The sequence below is a fragment of the Pinus tabuliformis genome, chromosome 3_2, assembly GCF_031772625.1.
Source record: "Pinus tabuliformis cultivar Carrire ecotype Pingquan chromosome 3_2, CPIR1, whole genome shotgun sequence".
Taxonomy (NCBI): domain Eukaryota; kingdom Viridiplantae; phylum Streptophyta; class Pinopsida; order Pinales; family Pinaceae; genus Pinus; species Pinus tabuliformis.
In genome coordinates, this window is record NC_142302.1 from 113,483,108 (window position 1) to 113,499,831 (window position 16,724).

At 41.4% G+C, this 16,724-nt stretch overlaps 1 protein-coding gene across 1 annotated transcript; it reads right to left on the reverse strand.

Moving 5' to 3' along the window:
• Positions 1-3,885: 3,885 nt before the first annotated feature.
• Positions 3,886-8,229, reverse strand: LOC149180085 (uncharacterized). Its single transcript, XM_089413765.1, has 3 exons — positions 7,678-8,229; positions 5,155-7,137; positions 3,886-4,770 (listed from the first exon to the last, which is right to left on the reverse strand). Exons 1-3 carry the CDS (start codon positions 8,227-8,229, stop codon positions 3,886-3,888), a joined length of 3,420 nt encoding a protein of 1,139 aa, XP_089269891.1.
• Between the last annotated feature and the right edge of the window lie 8,495 nt (positions 8,230-16,724).

Genomic DNA, 16,724 nt, shown 5'->3' on the forward strand with positions numbered 1-16,724 from the left:
TTGATACCTTTAGGTTTTAAAATGTCAAAAATCACCTGTTGGTTGCCCATATTTATGTTTGCTCTTGCTTCTCTCTCTCGGATCAGCTTATTCTAAGGCCGACCTTCTTTCTTGTGCTTTATGTTTCCTTGTTTCTCCCCTAATCCTCCCAAACTACAATTAGTGACATGTTCCTGGTGATAACTCCCAGAAGATGGGAACTTGCTTCTACATTTACACATATGGGGGGAGATGCTGAATTCTTGAGGGAGAATAGTGAGGAGCTTCCATTATTGGAGCACTCTTAGAAGTGAGTAATGATTCTCCCATTATGTCTTCCTCTTCCTTATTGATTTTTCCTTCTTTTCTATCTTCCATATTCTCTTACGAGTTTGGAGCATAATTATCAACTGATGTTTCCATGTTTGTTATCCTATAAATTCCGTAAAGCATTATACAATTTTTTAGAGGTAGACGCTCCAATTTTATTTTGAGAAGCTTGTTTTTTGTTCTGAGATATTATACCTTTATTGTTCCCTCCTTTTTGAACTCGAAAATTTTCTCCTTGATCTACAAGAAGATCAAGTCCTTTGCTAGTATGGATATTTTTTCAATGTCTAGCAAAGTGTCCATATTCATGACAAAATATATGCTTGAATAGGATTTATTCATAGTCCAATTTTTGGCACCGATTCCATCCTCCTATAGTTAAACTTAGCTCTAAAAGGAAACTTTTTTTCCAAATGTACTTCCATGTATATTTTAGTGTAGGAAAATCGTGATCCCTTTGGTTCAGCATGATCCAGATATCTTGCAACCCCATTCCATATTTCTATGAAAAAAACCTCACTCCATAGGGATAAAAGGAGATAGGGGAGCCTAACCTAAATAGGAATCACTTTTAAAGAATATCTAAAAATAACATCCCTATCCTCCTTGAACTGAAATAAGAATGCAAAATATCCATTGTTGCAAGCATAGAAATGGATACCCCCCTTCATTTTTGGCTTCTGGGTTTGCTCGAGTCAGGTTTCCATAAACCAAGGAGATGGCCTTATCCCCATAGATTTTCAAACTAAGGCATGATGCAAAATGGAAATAAGTGTTGTAGTCATTCCATTGGGGAGAGCTACAAAAGGTATAACCTCAACCCTATTTAGAAACTTTGACTAAGCATCCTTTGATTTAGGGTTATTTGCGATAGTAGAAATAAAGACTTGAAGGACTTCATCTTGTCCTGAAGTGGATGAGGGGGGGGGGGGAAGCTATCTTCAAGGTTTCCGTAGCCAGAAAAATTAGAAATTAGGGTTTCATCCGATGACACGCATTCAATTGCAGAGCATGATATTTCAGATTTAGGCATAAAATAATTTTTTTATATAGTATAAACTGATAGATTTATTAATATAATGTATTAGATTTATGCATTAAATATTTATTAATGTGACAATAATTATTAATATAAATTAATTATTACTATAAAGTATAGAGTAATAGTGTTATTAATATAAAATGTAGTTTAATACAATGTACTAATATTCATATTAATGTATAAGTAGGTATATAAAAACTAATTATGTAAAATAAGATGGTTTCATGCGGGAAGTGGGGTTGGACAAGCACAAATTTGGATGAAAATGTAGGAAATCCAATTCTCACTTATTTTCCGACCTTCATCTCTATTAAGGTTATTAGGGTGCTTCCCTATTTCAATGACCTCACTAAATTTTCTATGGTTATAATGATCGATTTGAGCAAGGATGAAAATGTTTTCAATAGATGTTTTATGTTTGGTTTTATTGGAAAGTTAAATTAAAGAAGAACTTTTAGAATGATTATGCTTTATTTCAGTAAAGTGTTCCTAAATTCTTGTCATGAGATATCGTCAAGTTTCCTCAACATAGGGATTCCCACAAGGACAAGGAATTAAATAAACACCTTTTTGACACTGAGGATCAATGGGATATTTTATATATTTAAGGAAACTATGAATTGTTTTTATGAACTTAAAAGTGGCCTTGATGTTATTCTTTCTTAAAATATTAGAATCTTTGTTATTAGTTCCTAGAATGTAACAGAGGTGTATTTTTCCAACAACATTTCCCATATTATTTTCATTTTATTTTTAGGTCCTTCATTGACATTTTAAAATGATTTGACATTGTGGCATCTATTGTATCCATTCTATTTTAAAACTTACTTAAGATGGGCCTTTTTAGTCTCTAAATGTTCCTTGTTAGAAATTATCACTCCCGTAGTTTCAAAAATGTTAAGAACACCAAGTTTGTAGGTAGGATGGTGGTGGGAGCTTGCATGGAGGTGTTGTTCGGCATGAATATTTTTATGATATACTTGGTGAGATATGGAACCATACTGATTCTTGATAATGAGAATATCCAAAAAGGGAAGGCTCCCATCCACTTCAACTCCCAAAGTAAATTTGATGAAATCAAATTAATTTTTGTTGTGTTGCTTCAAATCTCTAATTTCACTCTTCCATGTGGCCATATGATGATGGTGTCATCAACAAGTATTTTTAATATATATAATATAACATACCTGATGTACACATAAAAATGTATATTTTATAGTTATAAATAACCATGAAGGTATTATTTATAAGCACTTCATATATCATCATTATTATTATTATTTTTTTTTTTCTCAGTGAAACTATGCTATTGTATTATATTATGTACAAATAAACATCACAGTCAGAAAAACAAGTTACCCAAGGCCAACTGTGGCACTGTGGGTTAGCTTCTTGCAACTCCCAAATAGCCCTTACAGGGGCGGCCGTTTCTCTCCGGAGTTGCACCCAGTACATCAAAACACAAAATAATTTTCATTCCAGACCATGAACACCCACGCAGGGGCTGTGCAGCAAAAACTGCCCTCGCAGGGGCGACCCACTTACTAAAACAGAGCATATAGAGACTTGAACATAAACCTTTAAAGACTCAGACTTAAACATGTGATTTATCCCATACCCAGACACAGAGCGCGAACTAGACAGAAGACTTGAACAAGACCTGAACAAAAAGATGCTTGACGCAGCCTGCCACTGAGTGCTAATCCTCGGGCTTCTCCTCAATGATTGGAACCCATCCATATTCCTCAGGGACGCCTTCCCCTTCTTCCTCTGCAGCGTTCTTGGAGGACGACGCTTCTGGCCTCTGATTCTGGGCAGGAGCCTGCTCCGGAGCTCCTCCCTTTCGTTCCTCCTCAGTTGTCGGATGTTCAACGGATAACGGTGCTTGGCTGCCCTCACCATCTTCGTAATCCTTGGATTCCTTAACGAATAGGACGGAGAGGTGTGCACTGATGCTCCCAAGAGTGAAAACAGCAGTGTCGAATGCTGGAAGGGAGGGTGAATTTGAATTGGGACTGCCCGCATCCATGAATTGGGAAGCCTGCATGTGTGTAGCCCCAGCTCTTCGGTGACAGTAGCAACAGTAGCAATGGTGGTGTGAATCCGCTGCTGGATGACCTGAGGAGCTCCCTCGACCCAAGCCCCGCCTACATGGCATTCTTTCTCTTGGCTTGACCATCTTGGCAGAGGAGCTAGCAGAGAAGAACAGAGCTTCAATAGCTGGAAGCCCCTGTTCGAATCTCCTCCCAACGCAACGAAGAATTCTCTCCTATCCTCTTGGCCGTAACACAAAGTAACCCGCAGCTCTATCACCAGGGAGGACAGGCGCGAAAAAATCTTCAGCCGCAGCGCCTGTAGCATCCACAGTGTCTGCCAAAAGGAAACAATTACCCAAACCAGCCTGCGCAGCGAGCCTCTCACACTGAGAATGGTTTGTCCCCATGCCCAACTTGAATTTAACCAACTCGACATTCTCTTGGACCTTGGGCGCCATAAATGCGCTCTGCAGCCGCTTCCGTTCGCCTGAGGATTCATTAACATTCCTGAGCTAAAGCCTTGGTAATTAATACCTCGGCGGCGTTCTGTGCTTCCTCCCTTAAATCACCACGAGGCAGCACATGTAGGCCATGTGGCCTCCGTTCCTCTGCCGTGCGAACACCCGCATCCGGGGAGTCTGCATCTTTTTGGATGAGGCTTTTACAATCCTGGGCTTGGGGATGATTTTGTATGATGTCCATCGTTCCTGAAAGAAGGACCTGGTCATTTTCTACCCCAATATTGGCCAGGAGATCAGCTATCTTATTGCCCTCTCTTCTTATGTGATTAAAGGAGACGGCTCTGTTATTGCGTAAATACTGTTCCATGATGTTTAGCCTCGCTTCTAATCTCCAGCTTGTGGCAATTTTCCTGGCTTGGGAGCCCTGCTGGATGTGGGTGGCCATATTGATGAGAAGCTGGGAGTCCCCTTCCACAATCAGGGGTTGGAGACTGAGATTTTCCGCTAGTAAGAGACCTTGCCAGAGGCCCTCTAGTTCAGCGGAATTGTTGGTGTCCCACCCCATGTTTCCAAAGTAGATCTGTAGGGGAGTACCAACATGGTTCCTCAGAATTCCTCCGAATCCCGCAGCTCCCGGGTTGCCTTTGGAAGCCCCATCAAAGTTGAGTTTGAAGGAGTTAATTGGGGGGGCCTTCCAGCAGCTGTTGTCCTTGGTGTTGCTATCAGAAGGGCGAGGCTTGAAGCCTTCTTGTGGCAGTTGCAGAAGCCAATTGTCAAGGATGTTTTTCTCATTATCTGCTGAGGGGAGGTCCTCCTTCGTCCAAGTTCGGAGCAGCATAGTTTCTTTAAGATTCCTGTGTATCCTGTTCCAAATTTCTTCAATAGGAGAGCTCTTGTTTTTGAAGATGCGTTGATTTCTTTCCTTCCAGATATTCCATAGGACTATACCTAGGATGATTTTCCACAGGTGGTTGAGGATCTCACAGTTGTAGGGGTTTTTTGGCCATTGCCTTATGGTATTGATGATGTCATTGTCCCCTCTGCATCTTTTTTGGCATCTGAAGCTCACCTTTTCCCATAGCTGATTGGCCAAGGGACAGGTATCTAAGAGGTGCTGAAGGGATTCTTCACTTTGAAAGCAGTTATAGCAAACAGAGGGGCCTTGGAAGCCTCTTCTCCTCAGTTTGTCCCAAGTGAGGATTCTTTTGTGTCCTACAAGCCAGAGGAAGTAGGAAATTTTTGGCCATGATCCAAGTTCCCAGAGTTTGCTCCATAAAGGATCTGTAGGAGAGGGGAAGTTGCATACCAGCTTGTAGGCTTCAGAAGTGGTAAAGGATCCTTTGGGTTGATAACCCCATCTGAGAATGTCGTGATCTTCATAATGCCTTATGCTTCGTTTTCTTAGCTCCTTCTCTAATTCTTCTATCTCCTGTGCGTTTGTGCTGCTAAGAATTTGATTACTCCGTCTCCATTTTCTATATCCTTGCTCCGTTATCTGCAGCCAAAAATTCTGGATTTTGTCCTGTTGCTGCTCCTGCCTGTCCGGAATCATAGAAGGAGGGAGAACATTAATGAGCCTAGGCATTTGATTCCAGGCGTCTGTCCAAAATCTTGCCGTGCTGCCATTCCTGATCTCCCAGAAGCTGTGCTGTTGAATTAAATGATAGTGCTGTTTGGCAGCGTTCCAGATTAATGACCCTTTTTCAGTGGGGATGAACCTGATGAGCTCTTCTTGAGGTCTGTTGTTGGCGTATTTGGCTGTCCATATTTTTACCCATGGCTTTTCTGGGTTAGTGATCCAGTGCCACCAAATCTTGGCATTCATTATGGAGTTACTGTGCTCTGGGTCCCTTAGCCCAATACCTCCCTTGTCCTTGGGCATGCAGACAGAAGTCCATTTAACCAGAGCCCATTTGCGATTTGTAGCCGAGCTGCCCCAAAGAAAGTCACGTTGTATGTTTCTTATTCTTTTTAGGACCCACTTAGGGGCTGCTAGAATGGAGAAGAGATAAAGAGGCATGGCTTGAAGAACAGATTTGATGAGCACCACTCGACTGGCGAGGTTTAGAGATCTGTAAGTCCAGAGGTTGAGGCGGGACTCGAGCTTCTCTAAGAGAGTGCTCCAAGCTGGATGCTTGATAGCGGAGGCGGTGAGGGGAGCACCAAGATATTTGGAGGGGAGGGTAGCAGGGGGGAAGCCAAGAATGCGGGTGACAGCAGCTTTAACCGAGGGAGGAGTATGAAAGAAGAATATCTGCGACTTGGAGGTGTTGACATGGGTGCCAGAAGCCTCTGAGAAGTCGTTGAGAAGAGATTTGAAGCGGGAGGCTTCCTGTACAGAAGGGTAGCCAAAAAGCATGGTATCATCAACAAATTGCTGATGAGAGGTGGCAGGGGTATTGTGGACTGTTATGCCTTTGAGTTGCTTGGAATGGAGGGCATGTTTGATGTGTCTGCCAAGACCTTCAGCCATCAGAACAAAAAGAAAGGGGGATAGGGGGTCACCTTGCCTGATACCCCGGGATGGCTTGAAAGGACGAGAGGGGAAACCATTCACCAAGATAGAGAAGTGAGTGGAGGTGATTAGGCTCATGATCCAGCGAATCCAAATGGAGCCAAATCCAAAAGCTTTTAACATGTGATGAATGTAAGCCCAACTGAGCTTGTCAAAAGCTTTAGAAAGATCCAGTTTGAGAATCATACCTGCTTGTTTAGAGTGCTTGAGGGAGTGGATTATCTCGTGCGTGAGGAGGATGCCATCCATTATCTGTCGTCCTTCCACGTACCCCGACTGTTCCGGAGAGATGAGCAGAGGTAATAGGGGCTTTAGCCTGTTTGCAATGACTTTTGATATGACTTTGTAGATGACGTTGCACAGAGCGATGGGCCTGAACTTATCAGGGGTGATGGAATTGTCCTCTTTGGGAATGAGAGTGATAAAAGTGGAGTTGAGGGAGGGGAGGAGCCAGCGCATGGTTCTGGATTCCTCAACAATCTGCCAAACCTCCGTCTTTATCATATCCCAAAAGGCATGGAAGAACGTGGTGGTGAATCCATCTGGGCCTGGGGCCTTGCCATCTTTAAGCTGGGCCATTGCGTCATCTACTTCCTGCGGAAGTATAGGACGCATGAGAAGCTCATTGTGATCCTCCGTGATGATTTTAGGCACGTTTCTGATTATTTTTTCAATAGCCTGTTGCCTGTCAGCTATTGGTTCCCGGTGGACCTGTTGGAAGTGATTTAGGAGAACCTCTTCTATTTCCTCATGCTTCTCGACTTTTTCCCCTGTCTGATTTTGGATGAAGGGGATAGTATTATGCATTCTTCTCTGCACCATGGTTCTGTGGAAAAATTTGGTGTTGCGCTCCCCCTCCTTCAGCCACCTGACTCTTGATTTTTGCCTCCAATAGATTTCCTCCTGCTTTCTCCTTTCTTCCAGCTGACTGTGAAGGAGCCGCTCCTGGTCCAGAGTAGATTCCGAATGCCCTTCTGTGATTATCTTTTGTTGGAGATTCACCAGTTCTTGATTCAATTCTTGTTGCGCCTTGAATATGTTTCCAAAGGTCTCCCTATTCCATATTTTTAGTTGATTTTTTAGAAATCTTAGCTTCTGTTGAAATTGATACATTTTTGCGCCTTCTGGGGGGACGAAAGATGCCCAAGTGGTCTTGACGAATTCCTTGAATGCAGGGTGCGATAGCCAGAATCCCTCAAAGCGGAATGGTCTTTTGGTCAAATCTCCTGGTCTCCTCCATTGTAAAGCTATCGGCCAGTGATCCGACCCGGTGTGTGCCAATATTTCTGCTGAGATATCTCCCCCTAAGTGTACCGAATTATCAGAGATGAGAAAGCGGTCTAATTTGGAGGCGATTTGGGATTTTCCAGCTCTGCGATTGCTCCAGGTGAAGGTACCATTGCAGAACGGCAGATCGATTAGAGACGCATCTTGGATGAAGTCCTTAAAGCGAGCAACTTCCGGCTCCATTCTGATTCTCCCTCCTATCTTTTCCTCACTGTTGGTAATCATATTAAAGTCCCCTGCCACTATCCATAGAGGGTGTCTTCTATTGTTGCTTAGAGCTTCTATGGTGTCCAGGAGCATGATCTTGCTTCCTGTTTCTTGTGGAAAATAGACATTTGATAAATTGCCATGAATATTGGTGCCCAAAATATGGAAGGCTGCCTGTATAAGGTGATGAGAGGCATGAAAATCTGTGAGAGTTACTGCTTGAGTGTTCCATGCTATGGCTAGTCCTCCTGAGGCTCCCAAGGCGTCTACAGCAACCGATCGACAGCCTGGCCATGCTTTTGAAAGTATGTTGCCTAGGGTAGAACTATTACATTTGGTCTCCTGGAGAAAGCATATCTGCGGCTTTTCCATTTTGATCATGTTTTTTAACATCCTGAGTTTTCCCGGGCTGTTAAGCCCTCTTATGTTCCAGGATACAAGCTTCATGGTTCAACTATTGTTGGAGGGCCTGTAGTACTTTGTTAACTTAGCATATCTGCCTGAATCTACCAGGATTTTCCCCACCTCGATGGTTCGCTGGAGGTCTGTTTTCCTTCCTCTCTTCTTGGAATCCTTTGGGCGCAGGCTGCCATCCCAATGACTACCTGGTTGTATCCCGAGTTGGTGTTGATGGAAGGCTCTTGAGATGACCACTTCGAGCTTGTCGAGCTGAAGCTCAGATATGGACTCATATGCTCGTTTTTTACATGCTTGTTCCAGTTCCAGAATATCCAGACCATTTAGATCTATACTCTCTGGCTCTTCGTCCATTTTCTGCACTTGATTGCTATCTTCTATATTGTTCTCTGAGTCATGGGGAACTTCTTCCCTGCCGTCTACTTCCATGTTCTTGTGAATCTCCACTGGTTCCTTCTGACTTCTGCTTAGGATAGAAGGGGAGAGGATGGGGGAGTGAGATTTGGAGGGGGAATCAGAGGGAGGTGGGTGGGAGGAAGAAGATGGGTGCGAAGGGATGGGTTCAGAGGTCAGGGGTTGATCCTCAGGGGTATGAGCCAGAATGTCAAAGCTGTTCTTGGAAGCTGGATCTGAGGGTCTGTTAGGCTGGGGTTTGGTTCCATTCTGAGGCTTTTTATGCGAGCGCTTCCGGCTTGCGACTTTGGTGAAGCCGTCTTGGGATGGGTTATCAGAAGAGGCAGGGGGGTTGATTTTGGCATTTAGGGGGCAGTCTCTGAAGAGATGCCCCAGTGCATGGCATTTTCTGCACCTAAAGGGCACGTGCTCGTAGTCAAGCGGCTGGATCCATTCTTCGTCTCTGTGGGCAAGAGTTATTGACTCTGGTAGAGCTTCATTCAAGCGTATAAAAACACAGATACGAGCATAAGATACATACTTACGCGATTTGGTTTCTTCTGCCGCTCTGATGTATGTTCCCACTCCATTTCCAATGCCCTTGAGTATGTCTTCTTCCCAGTATTCATCTGGAAGAGAGTATAATCTGATCCATACCGGGGCCCAAGTGAGGTCTTCTTTATCTGGGTTGAATCTTGGAATCCATTCCCTCAGATATAGTCCTGCTGCATTAAAAAAGTAGGGCCCTCCTTCCAGGACCCTGTATTTGTCCTCTAGACAGAAAAAAATTGCAGTGAAGAAGCCTTTCGGCCCCAGCTGAAGAGTAACATCTCCTTTGGGTTTCCATTTCGCCGCAATCCAGCCATATAAAGCTCTTTCAGTCGGCCAAAATCCAATGAACTTCCCAATGAGGGCATGATCCGTCATATACTCTATTCTCCTTTCTATTATGTCACCAGGCAGCTCTATTCGTGGCCGTTCTTTGGCCACTGGTCGACAGGTAGATGAGGAGATCTTCGGGCTTGGATCTGGAGTTTCTTGTCTTTCTTGCGCATTGCTGTCCTTGTTTTTCCGATGTCCTATCTCCTTTTCACTATTTTGCTGTTGTTTCCCTTTGTTCAGGACTTCCGGATCCACTGAACCAAAGATGACAGTTTGCTCAGGCGTATGCTGTGAAGGGGAGGGCTCTGACGCCCCCCCCTGAGGCTGATCCATTACCTTCTGCTAGTACCCTGCAGCCCTGTCACGCTGCAGTGAGGAATCTTACAGGCTTTGTGCGTCTTCCGCTCAGAGCCGTCGGCGCCGTTGGGGATTACGCAGAACCCTAGTTCCGCTCACGCTCTCCGTCCCATCCCCCAATTTCATATATCATCATTATTATCACCTACTTTGGATTGTAATTAAATTCTTCACTACTATGAGTGATACCTTGAGACTCTTACATATTCATTCTCAGATTTCCTCTAATCCAAGTTTCTAATCTATTTTGAATGATTTAACTAGCTTGTTTAATAATGGTACTAGATATATCCACTCTAAGTTTTAGTCTAATATAATTAGTCATTAGAGATATACTTTATATGAGTCCACATGGCTTGTTTAACATGGTTATTGGCTTCCATACATATGTAAGTTTTTATAATTTGTGTGAATTGTATTTCATGTCTAAATATATTTTCCACTCCCTTTTCCATAATAATAAAATGCATATTATTTAATTTAGAAAATCTATCCATTAAGGTCACTTTGTTCTTAGATATCTAGGCTATAGTGACTTTTGTATAGACACATAGACTAGTTGTTTTCAAAAATAAAAAAAAATAAAAAAAGAAAAGAAAAAAGAAAAATCATGAAAAATTGTTTGCAGGTCAAAAGGAGGATGATAAGATAGAAGAGTAGAATCAAAATGGACCTACTCCACTCGTATTTTATTTCTTCATTCATTATCCTTCATCATTCCACCATTCCTTTCATTTTTTTCACTCATTTGCCTCAGTTTGGAAGGGTATAATGTTTTCTACGGGATTCCCTGTAAACCTACAGGATCCCCTGAAAACCTACAGGATGATCCTGTAGGAATTATTGTGGCTTGGAAATCCTAAAGGAAGTAACCCTAGGGCAAGGAAATGACCTACAGATGTCAAAAAGAAAAATCTTACATCACCACTTCATTACCATACCTCGCTCCACCCTGATCACCCCTGCATTCACCATTAAAAAAATCAATTTAAAAAAAAATTACAATCTTCAAGAACAAACCAAAGAGAAAAAATGAGACAGAGATCAAAGGAAAACAACACCTGAAGGTTATTTTTCATTATTCACACACCCCTAGACATCCTCCCTGCCCATTTTAATCATCCTCAGGTCCCAACAGTAAAAATCATTAAAAATTGTGAGGGAGAAGTAGCAACAGGATATCATGTAGGAAATCTTGTAGCAGCCTATCCCACAGAATAAAAATCATAAGTTGCAGCAAATTTACAGCATGAATATCCAAGGGTAGAAGAAACTCCAGAGCAGTAGCAACAGCATCATCTTCAACACCAGGTACCTGCACATCAAGGAAATTATCAAAGGACAATAAAATGAAATAAAAAAAAGAAGGGGAGATCACATGCAGCCAACATACACCCGAACCCTCATTTCTTCAAGAAACTATATAAAGGTATTGTTACCACAGGTAAGTATCTTGCTTCACTCTCACATTTGCATAATGTAATCAAAATATGTAAAGGTTGTGAATGAGTTGGTTTAGAAGTGAAAGGTGGCTAGTTAACTTGGCCACCTTTGTTCAGTCAACAAGGACAAGTTAATTAGTCCTCACACACGTGGAAACAATCAAGTAAAAGAAAAGGAGAATGAGGTCATAAGCAGTTGACACTATGGATGCCCAAAGTGGGAGTTGATTGCGAGGTGAGGGGAATTATCATGTGGTAGTTGGGACCAATGGTGCAAAAATAGAAATTTGTAACTTGGCCGCCAACACAACAATTCACTTAACTCGACCATAAGAGGAAATAAACCTTGATCCCCATCCAATCATGCATTCACATTCTTGAGGCTCACTCTAGCAAATTTGATATCATCCCCAAGAAACCTATAGGAGAGGGAAAATTCATTTTTTTCCTGCGTAGGACTTCTTACAGGAAATCCTACAAGATCACACAAGAACCCCACATGATACAGTCAGGCAGTCTACAGGATTGGCAAAGAGAAATTTTAGAGGGAGAAAGAGAGGGGTTGGCTAAAATAAGCATTATGAGGGGGTGGGATCTACATTTCCTTCCATTTTTTCTAGGTAAAAAGAACAGAAGAATCTCCTAGTTTGATTGAAATTGATAGCTGTATAAGGGATTTATATCCACAGAAATTTTAGTCCCATTTCCTCCTTCGTTAAAATTTTGTATCATACATCTCTTCTCCTCAAATTCACTAGAAAAAATAATAGGGGGGTTTAATAGAAGGGATCCCATTAACACTGTAAGGATTCACCAACACCCTTTTGTGCTAGAAATATTCACAAGGCATAATTGGATGGGGTGCTTTGATAAATTGAGGCGGTACGCTAATGAAGTAGCCAAAGATTTTTCTCTCTCCCTCATTCCACTAACCATGACCCATGCCACTGTTCTGGTGAGAGGCCTCTCCATACAGATCACCCTTGAACTCATAAGTAGAATTACCACAGTTCCCTTAGGAGTGCCTTGGAGAAAGGAAGACAAGGGAAATAGTAAAACTGTCAAGAAGAAATTATTTCTAGTGGGAGAGGAGCCCATTGAAGACAAAAATGGAGTGAGGAGAGCAAGCCTACCATAACCCTAGAATGAGGTAAGCTACCATATTATAAAATACATATCATGTGAAGGTAGATATAGTGTGGTATATGGATATCACTTTGGGCTTCTTGAAGAATTAAGGTTTGGAGCAGAAACACCTCCTCACCACAGGCTCAGCATACCATACTTCCTTTTGCAATCACTAATAGATATGAGCATAAAGGTACAGGAAGGAAACTACCAATAGTTATCCCAACATGGGTTAATTAGAATCATCATAGAAGATTCCCTCCAAAACCTTAGAATTCCTATCCAATGGACAATTTTCAGAGACATGCAGATAAAGGAGGATATCAAAGCTCTCACATATGATATTATCCCTACTGTCAGTGAAAAGGATGAAGAAGAGACTAAAAAAAATGAAGAAGAAGTAGAGAGGGATGGAGAGGAAATAGATGAGGAGGAAGAGGAAGAGAAAGAGAAGGAAGGTGATGAAGAAATAGAGGAATATGTCAAGGAGGAAACTGATAAACAAGATGAGGATCTAGAGGGAGAAGAAGAGGGCAAAGATAAAGGTGAAAAGGGTAATGGAAAAAAGGACACATAGGACAGGGAGGAGTCACCCAAGGTGTCTCTAGAACCCACCAAGAAAGAGGAAGTAGCTTCCCTTACTACCCTTATCACCCTTATCAAACAAAAAGGCAAGAGACAGAGGAAAATTAAATTATACCTTAGAACAAGGAAAAGTACAAGGATAAGCAGGGAAAACCTCAAACTCCAACCAAAGTTCCCATTGTTATTGAGGACTCACCTAAACAACAGGAGAAGATGGCTCCTCTAAAAAACTCAAGGAGAAGGATCCTCAACAAAAACCTCCCCTAACTCTCTTATCACTTATGAGAGAGGGCATGTGAATAGACCTACCTCATCCAAAGGAAAATACATCCTACATGATACATAGCAGGACCTATAGGAAGCAGAGGCAATCCTACAGGAAACTCTGCTTAACCTACATGAAACTCATAAATTGGATAAGGAAGGAAGTATGCATCAAGAAATAAAGAGAGAGGATACAGGGTGTGGGAACCTAGTCATCAACCTAACCTTGATTCCTATTATAGATTTATTGAAGGGGGCAGGGTCATTCCACAATAATTTCCCATCCCATTATTCTTTGAGCTTGAGAAATAAAGAGCCAAAACACATAGAAGGATGCATATTTCCAAGTCCAAGGGAGTGGAGCACATTGGTCTCATGGAGGAGAAGCTCGAAGAGATAGGAAAAGAACTAAGTAGACTGAGGGACAGAGAGGCCATAATGAAAAATCAGTTGCAGGAAAAAAATGCATGGCTAAAAGGACAACTACAAGAAATAGAGAATCAGTTGGCATCCATGGCTAGTCTATCTTTGGAAGCAATCCAATGCAGGATGCTAGCTAAGTCCTACGCATTATACCTTAAGGAATAATGGCTGAAATTCCAAATCAAGACCCTAGCACAGAGAGGCACTATGCCATTCGAAGATTATAGACAGTTCATTGATCTCTGTGATCAAAGTACATTGGTGGATAGGGCTAAGATGTTTGAGTTCTACTTGCATAAGATCTCCTTGACAAATATGAATGTATGGGACCCTAATGAAAAGCTACGGTATTTACAGTTGATGGATTTGGCATCATGGATGAACCATGAGGAAGAAAGGACTAAAGAAATGAAGAAGATATTGGAAAGGGAACAAACAAAGTCTCTCATGATAAGAGATGAGCAATCAAATCCAATGGTTGCCATCAACAAACATAATCTAATTGCAAATGATCCTCAACTTGCACCCAAGTATCTTGTTGCCCAAGAGCAAGCAATTACACATTTTGAGGATATGTTCAGACTGTTAAGGGATGGTAGCATGAAATCTTGTCAAAGGATATGGAATACTTTGAAACACAATTTGAAAATCAGAGAGTACCAATCTCCTCAAAGGATGAGAGAAGCAATGAACAGGACACCCATGTACAAACAAACCATCGAAAGGCTCAAAGTCAACTGGATTGGCTTGAGACTCAGTACACCACTACTTTTGGGGACATTAGAAGGAAGGAAGGAAGAGGAAGAAAGAAAGTAGTGAGAGGAGGTACAAAGGAAGGCAAGATTATATGCACAAGAAGAGGAAACCACATGGAGACCACTAGAGCTATGAAAGACATGGATATTGATTGAGCTACTTAGAGGATGAGAAACACTTTTAGTAGGGGGATGATGATGAGACTCATCATTGGGTGACTATATGGACCTTCATTCACCTCCTATATTAGTCAAATCAACTCTTCTCAAAACTTATTACATGTTTTGATTATATTTTTCTTAATGAGATGAGTTAAAGTGAGATACTATGCATAGTGGACTAATGTGCATTGAATGCAAGTTTGTGAGAGAAAATCAGGGAATTTTGGCAAGATCAAGGGCTTAGACTCAAATGGGACAAGGAAGAGAGATTGTAGGAGGATCCTCCTCATTTACCCCTCCCTCATCCGAATATTCCTCCATCAATCAGACCAAATCGGAGTACAAGCAGCCAAGTCATGAAGATCAAAAGGCAGCTGAGAAAGTGATAGTCAAAGAGTTAGTTCATCTAGAGTTTGCAAGATGAGCCTCCCTAGATTTAAGGAAGTCATTAGAGACTTCAGTTGTATAAATAAAGAGGCCTAGAGCCTCATTATGATTCAAATTTTTGTTGTAAAAACACTAGTTATTTCTTAGCTCGAGACTTGTGGAAGGCATTGCTGTGTAATTTTTTGTTTTGATAATGAGAATGAGATTTTTCATGATCTAGTACTGAGTTAACTAAGAGGGATGAAGATCTTGGGTTAGGGCCAAACCTTAGTATCAAAGGCTCCTCTTCTTGTATCTCTATGCTTATATTAGTTTCATAGATTCATGGTTAAATTGTCCTTAGAAGTAATTCATTGCAAGTAGTGTAGATTTGATGAGTTTGTTTATTAGTTGCTTCCTTTTGTGCTTTACTTCAGAAGTAGGTTAGAAGGGTTAAAAGGAACACCAAAATTCTGTCAATAGGTGTCTTGGCCTCACTTCTTCCTTAAACGATCATGATTTGAGCAAAGGACCCCTATGCAGCCCCAAAAAGACAGATTTCTAATTTCTCGTAGAATTTATAGTTTATTGTAATTGAACCAGCATTTGATCAGTTTGCAAGTGTAGGAATTAGCCATCATTTCTTCCATATTCAGTCTCATAGTAGATCTCATCAATTACTTCATCTTATTCTGCAAATTTTCCTCATGCATGAAGTAGACAGTTAGCTCGTTAAACTCTATTTTTCTAGCCCATTGAAATTCCTCTTGTTTACATGATTTTTGGGCAAATATCAGTGTTTGATGCAGTGTAGGTATTTCAGAAGTAGATAAATATCTCATAGCAAGAAACCACCTTCCAACTTCATCCATCAATAATCATTCCTTGCTTTCATTAAGACCTTCACGAATTTCATCATTTTACATGGACACTTCTCCAAGCATGTTGAGCAAATACAACCATCTCCCAACCTTCGTTTTGAGTTTTGAGTGATCCAAGGAATTTTATAACTCCATTTCACCCACCAACCACCTTCCCTAGGCCTTCCATCACCTTTAGCACCCATCATTTTTTTCTCGGTGTTATCTTGTAGAAATACAGGGAATCTTGTAGGTTTTTAGGTCATCCTATAGGTTTTCCTGTATTGGCCTGTTTTGAGGCTGAATTGAGGGGAAAACTCCAGGAAGCCACAGAAGGTCACCTAAGGGTATCCCAAACCTTCCAACCATCCACTAGCGTCCCTAAGCCACCTGCCACACCACCACAAGAGATTAGCTTTCACAGTTGTTTTTCCATAAAAAGAATAAAACGAAAAAAACGGATTTATTTTCAATCATCTACATGAACAATAGTAATGTTTGATGTTTTGAAAGTCCATGCTTAGGACAATATAATTTCATACATGTTAGCTTGGCATTCTTGTAAAGCATAGCTTCTCAGTAGTTAGTTAGGAAATGGTGTGTTTTAGCATTGGATTTCAGTCTTTTTTATTGTTGCAGTAGACAAGCTTTCTCCTAGAGTAGATTGCTCTTTCTTTCATTCGTAATCAAGCTTCTTCTGAATCAATAGAATTCTAGCTTGAAAACCCTAGTGGTCTTTCTCGTCAGTGGAACAGTGCCAAAAGGCAAAACCATCACTTTTACTTGTGTATACAGCACTGTCACCTCCAAGTTTGTATGAACCCTGGGTTGAT